Source organism: Hypanus sabinus, chromosome 4, assembly GCF_030144855.1.
Source record: "Hypanus sabinus isolate sHypSab1 chromosome 4, sHypSab1.hap1, whole genome shotgun sequence".
Taxonomy (NCBI): Eukaryota; Metazoa; Chordata; class Chondrichthyes; order Myliobatiformes; family Dasyatidae; genus Hypanus; species Hypanus sabinus.
Window position 1 is genome coordinate 26,594,703 of NC_082709.1, and position 6,000 is coordinate 26,600,702.

Below are 6,000 nucleotides of genomic sequence, written 5' to 3' on the forward strand. Positions count from 1 at the left end.
GTGTAAAGTGCACCTCACGTGTAGGTGAATGATATAAGAAGGGACTTGATGAAAATGGGAAAAGATGGGATTATGTCAGATTAGTGTCAATAGGTAGTGGGTTGGTGCTGACCTGCAAGGCTGAAAAGTATGTTTCAATGTTGACGAATTAATTATTTCGTCCTACATAAAAATTTACTTAATGTAGCTGAATAGCTAGGGAAAGTAGTAAGGATAAACTATTAAATGCTCCCATAGCATGCGTCTCAAGTAGCTTCTGACAACCAAGTCGAGCTCCTGGCCTTCACTTGTGGTTTAGCTAGTAAGCCCGACTGAACAGTTTCTACTGACAGAAAAAGCAGTTTAAAGCAGTCGCTTCGGGCAGATGGTGCTCATCAGCTTTGCTTTGGCAGCTAACCTGGAAGGAAAATTCTGATCTCAAACCTTCACTACCTTGGGGCTATATTTTTCCTCCAGGTTTACTCCTGAAGCTTTCCCCATGAGTGTTCACTTCAGGAGTAAACCCGGAGGAAAAATCCAGAGCTGGGGTCCCTACATTGAGTTCAATGCTGACTGGCAGCTCCTGTGACTCTGCTAGTGCTAAACTGTATCAGGCTCTGCCATTTCTTTGGATTCATCACCTACATTGGTGGGGGGGCGGGGGGTAGCCTTCCGCAATGGCAATAGTTTGCATATCATGTAGACAGCTAGGATGCAACATCCATTGTCCACAGCGATCAACAGAGGGCCTCAGCTGAATAAAAACAATTCAAAAGCTGGAAAGACATAGAAAGACATCTGCAACAGGTTGTTCTTTCAATGCAAGATTGTGGCAAAATTCAGTACCTCAACCACTGGCTAAGAATCACTGTCCCAAATAAAACACAACAAAATCGTAACTATATGCAAATTAACTTAAAGTTTTAAAATGCTGAGATTCTTCTGTGGTCTGTGGCATACTTGCATTAAAGTTCAACTGAAAAAGACTCAAAGTCAACTCTCTTGCTGGAGGTTCTTTTTTATCTAGAGGCAATTTTACTTAGTCTAACATAGAAGATACCTTCCCCCAAAATTCCATGTTTGGTTTACAAGCAGATAGGCATAATAAGAGGTGCTATACTTGTTGAACAAATTCAACAGAAGAAATGAGCTAAAAAATAAATTTTGGTACTTCAATAAATTACAGTAAGGATCATGTCTTTTCCATCATGTTTCCACTAATAGTTTAAGAAAATTTAAACTGCTTGAGAAAAAATTACCACATTAGATATTTGGAAATCAGAAAGAAATGTCATTTTATTCCAAAGGAAACATTTACAAAGCCTCAGATCCCAAGATTCATTATCGATCTATGATAACAAAAACAAGCTCTGAAAACTAGTTCCTCATTAAATTTGGGAGAGTGAAGACAGCACCAAGCTCATCTACAAAAACAGCTTAAATTCCTCTCTTTAGTGTCTTTTTCTTTTCAAGGTGGCCGGACTTCTATCAAGGTCCCTGATCTGCAACGGCATTCAAAAACTGGCTTTCACGGCAGTTGAGTTCCTGCTCCTGTAGTTCGCCAGCTGTTTTCCTACATGCTTCAGGCGCGGCTTGGAAGAAGGCGTCTCCAGGTTGTGGTCCTGCAGACGACCAATTTGAGGTCACTGTTGCTGACTGAGGCATTGCAGGAGAAGAAACATCAGGATTTCGCTGCGGTGATGTATGGATGTTGATCTCTGTAGTTGAGCAATCACACTCTCTCCCTCACACAACAGTGGGGAGAGTTTGCTGCCAATTCTCAAAATTAAAAGCAACGCAGCAGACTGACACCACAAGAGTGACTGTTAATGGTCCCTTTCGCTGTGAAATGGGTGACATCTCTATCTCTTGCTAGTGCCTGTGGCATGTCAAACTGTCAGTTAAACAACAGTTTTTGTTGATTGCAGATCACAGTCTGTCTTTGGGTGCTTTGCTTTTGCTTAGTGGGTGGTGGGTGCTTTTTGACTGAAATGGGTGGGGACTGACGCACCAATGCTTGCTGCTGCTTGTGTGGGGAGGGGCAAGGGCTTTGGGTTCTAACGTTTTTCTGTCATTCATTCTTGTGGGGCTCCTCTGTTTTCAGGGATGTTTGCAAAGATTAAGTATTTCAGGTACAAACGGTACCATTTGAACTTGTTCCTGTTGCAGACTTTGCAAATATGCTTCAGAGGTAAAGGGACCAGAAAACTTTAATTTGGGAAGTCACACACAAAATGCTGGAGGAGTTCAGCAGGTCAGGCAGCATCGACAGAAACAATTACGGTTGACGTTTCGAGTTGGCACACTTCAGACAGTCCTGCTGAAGGTTGACTGTACTCTTTTCCATAAATGCTGCCTGGCCTGCTGAGATTCTCCAGCATTTTGTGTGTGTTGCTTGGATTTCCAGTATCTGCAGATTTTCTCTTGCTTTTTTCTTTGGGGTGGTGATTTGAAAGGTATCAAACTCAATTCCCTTCTCAAAACACCTTGATATTCCCCCAACCCGGGTACAATCAAATGATAACAAGGATTTGAAAAAGCATGGTGAATTTTTACCATTTTAAAAGGCACCACCCAACCTCCAGACTAGATGTCAATTAGTCCAGGGCTGATATGTGAACTGTACACATTTAAATTTAAACATGTCATTCTCAATACCTTCAACAGCTAAGTATAGCCTGACTGAATACAAACAAAACCTTTATTTAGAAGGCACTGATTAATCAGAGACAAAAACTAACATTGCTAATGCGAAGGGAAGGCTTGGCCCGACTAATTTGAGTGAATTGTCAGATGTTCTCGAAGCAATGCTGTATAGCAATGTTCTCAAAGCAAATCTGTGTAGTCTACACAGATTTTAGCAAGACTACTAACCAAGACCAGCACAACAGGCTAGTCAAAGTAGTTCGCATGACCCAAGGGAATGTGGCAAATTGCATTCAAACTTGTCCAGTGGTATGAAGGATAACAGCTGATGGCCATTTTTGTGACCAGAAGACATAACTAGCAGGGCTGTACAAGACTCAGTATTTGATCCTGCTTTGAATCAAACCTAAATATAGTTCATGATATGGTTCAGAGGTTTGCTATGTGGATGATTGTGAGTAGGGGTGCTTTAGACTGCTGGAAGATTTAGATAGGCCAGTCTTGTGAGCAGAAAAATGGAAAAAGTAATTTAATACAGAACTTTAAGATGATGTGTTTGGAGAACTGCAAAAAAAGAGAATATACAACAAATGAGCGAATTGTAAGATATAAAGGAACAGATGGCCCTGGGATGTATACACATTTAAAACAGACAAACTGACAAAAAGGCATTGGGATGCTTTCCTTTATTAGGCAAAATATAAAACAGGGCAGAGAGGCAAACATGTTGGACAACATCCTGCAGGTTGTGGATAGTTTGAATCATGTTACAAAGATACCTCATAACTGGAGAGGATACATAGGGGGCTTAATAAGCATCCTACCAGAACTGGTAAACTGTACCGACTATATTGAATAGTATCTGGCTGTGAAGATGTTCACAATTATGAAGGGTCAAGGTAGAGCAAGTACCTTGCAAGTAGAAAGCTGTAGAAAGCAAGTAGAGCAAGTAGAAAGCTGTTTTTAAACCCAAGAGGAAATCACAAAAAAACCACTAAAATAATTTTAAAGCAACTGATACACCATTAGAGCAGAGGAATAAAACGCTCCTTTTCAACCAGCCTGGCTACAAGGGATTGAATTATATCCTTTCGTGTCCAATTTTTACTAATACAAAACGGAAGTACTTGCAATATGCAAGTTGAAAATTGCGTAAAATTTAGTTTGCTTAACTCAAACACACGCGTCACGGACACGGACGATTTACAATGAGTTGAATCACAGCAAAACTGTTGAATGACTTTATTCCACCAGTTAGCATCTCTGTTGTACGAAATAATATTTTCCCCGAAGCTTGCGTTTTCCTCATATTCACTTACCAGTTTACACAACACTGTGTCAGTCAATTTTTTTTTAAAAAAATGGCACCTAAAGTACATCGCCAGTAAAGGCCGAGTTCGCAGGAGTGCAGTGTACGGATAATGAGAATTCTTTGGTAACGGTGATTTTGGTACTGGGGGAGGGACAAATCAAATAAATATTTGATTATTTGCTGCAATGCGTGTTTATACAATGATCTGACAGACTCACCAGCCCGGTTCCAACCGTTGTGGTAGCTCCCACGGTCTCCGATGGCGGCGACCCGATCTTGCTGCACGTAGCTGCCAGCAGTGCAAGCGGTGACGGCTGAATGTTCTACCCACAGGGGGCGGGTTTAGGAGGAAAGTGGGTGTGAATTAGTCCGGGGCTTACACAGGAAGTAGCCGTACACATCAAAATTTAAACATGTGAACACACACACACCAACATACAGTGGCTTGTTTACGAGTAAACTGCGAGACAAAAGAAAAACGCGGGCGCGGGAGGAGAGGGGAGAGCGCGGCCCGGGGCCGGGCTTACCTGCGCCGCGCTACTCCTGTGCTGGAGATACTCGCTCTGCTTGTCCACGTCCAGCGCAGCCATTTCCTCCTGCTTCACTGGCTTCTCCGGAGCTGCACAGAAGCGGGCGGAGAGAGAGAGAAAAGAGTGATGAAGAGTGGAGAGAGAAACGGGCCGCACCGCCGGCCTAACTTGGGCCCGGCTGGGCCTCCCCGCCGGGACGCCTACACAACCTACCAGTCATAGCGGGCGGCTGGGCGATCGGTCGGTCGGTCGGTCGGTCCGTCTGCGGCTTTGGCGGGCAGGTCCTACACGCTCAGCATGGTGTCTCCTCGGGGCGCGGGCGCCGGGCGAGCGTCGCTAAGGGTAATTTTTTGTGTTCGTTGCCTTTGATTGACGGTGCAGGAAGCGGCGAAGGGTGGAGCTTCGAGCCGGGACCGTCCGGGGCTCGCCGAAAAAAAGCCCACACGACGTTTGTTGTCGGCTCAACCCAACGCTATGACGGAAAGCCCGCCCACGGGCCGACTCCTGATTGGTCGCGGGTGCCGGTTCTCTTCGCCGAGGCGGCCCACGATTGAGAGGGGGAACTGTCAATCATAGTGCTTTCCGCTCATCAAGCTTCTTTGAGCGCCTGCGGTTCCTTTTCCGGGGGGGGGGGGGGTGTAGATGTTCGGGGGTAGGGGGTATTGGTGTGGGAGGTAACCGTGCTGATCGGTCCCCTGATGGCATTCGCTGGGTGGGACTGAGACTGGCGCTGGTCGCTTCCGAAACGAATGGCTAGTTTACAGGGAGCACGGTTCCCGCTTCCCCCGAGCCTCGATCTGGGGCCGGTTCAATGGCAGCTCAGGTTGGAGGAGTCAATAGACTGGGCCCAGGAGTGCGATCGTACAACACACCGCAAATAAAGCTTTCAGTGAGCATTTTAGGGTGATATTGTTGACAGACCGAAACCCACTGTCCAAAAATGAGTGAGCAAATTGACAATCCCCTTGCGTTTTCATCAATTTAGGCATTGCTAGGTTATTTTTAAGGGTAAAGACGAAGTTGAGTGACCCCTGAGGACTGTTCGAAAAATATAGTTAATTTAGTAATCAAATGCTTATATTTAGTCATTGTTAAAAAGTGTACAAGTACTATTTGTGGTGAGAGACAGTTAACATCTCTGGTTAAAGGCCTACACTACTGAACAACCCAAAATGCTGCTTTTCTCCATAACTGTAGTCTTACCTGCAGAATATTTCCAACAGTTTGCTTTATTTCAGACTTCCACCACCTGCAGCATTTTGCCAACATCATCTATATTTTCAAAAACACTGAACTTCATCCTGTGTTATTTAATAGTCCCATCAAAATGTTACTATCACTGTGATCTAGTGGATGACTATACATTATCCAGGGGTAAACTATACATTGAGAGATGGACTCAAACAGGAACATTCCAAGCTGTTTAAAACAAAGCTTTTATTTTCCCCTTCACTCACACTTGACAAATTTGACCCATGCCCAAGACAGTACTTTGCAATCAGCATTAGTTGATAAGTTTGCATCCATGTTCAT

The 6,000-nt window shown here is 44.2% G+C and overlaps 1 protein-coding gene across 3 annotated transcripts in view; it reads right to left on the minus strand.

Annotated features, from left to right (window-relative positions):
- Positions 1–5,075, minus strand: part of sp3a (sp3a transcription factor) — a 65,711-nt gene extending 60,636 nt beyond the window's left edge. The window contains exons 1-3 of one of the 3 annotated variants that reach the window (XM_059966677.1): positions 4,681–5,075; positions 4,465–4,556; positions 4,156–4,251 (exon numbers count right to left, since the gene is read on the minus strand). In XM_059966677.1, the coding sequence (XP_059822660.1) occupies positions 4,156–4,251; positions 4,465–4,556; positions 4,681–4,687 (195 nt within the window). In that variant the 5' untranslated portion in view covers positions 4,688–5,075. Of the gene's footprint in view, positions 1–4,155; positions 4,261–4,464; positions 4,557–4,680 lie in introns of all 3 variants that reach the window. The other 2 variants (XM_059966676.1, XM_059966678.1) reach the window with 2 other exon arrangements.
- Positions 5,076–6,000: the final 925 nt, after the last annotated feature.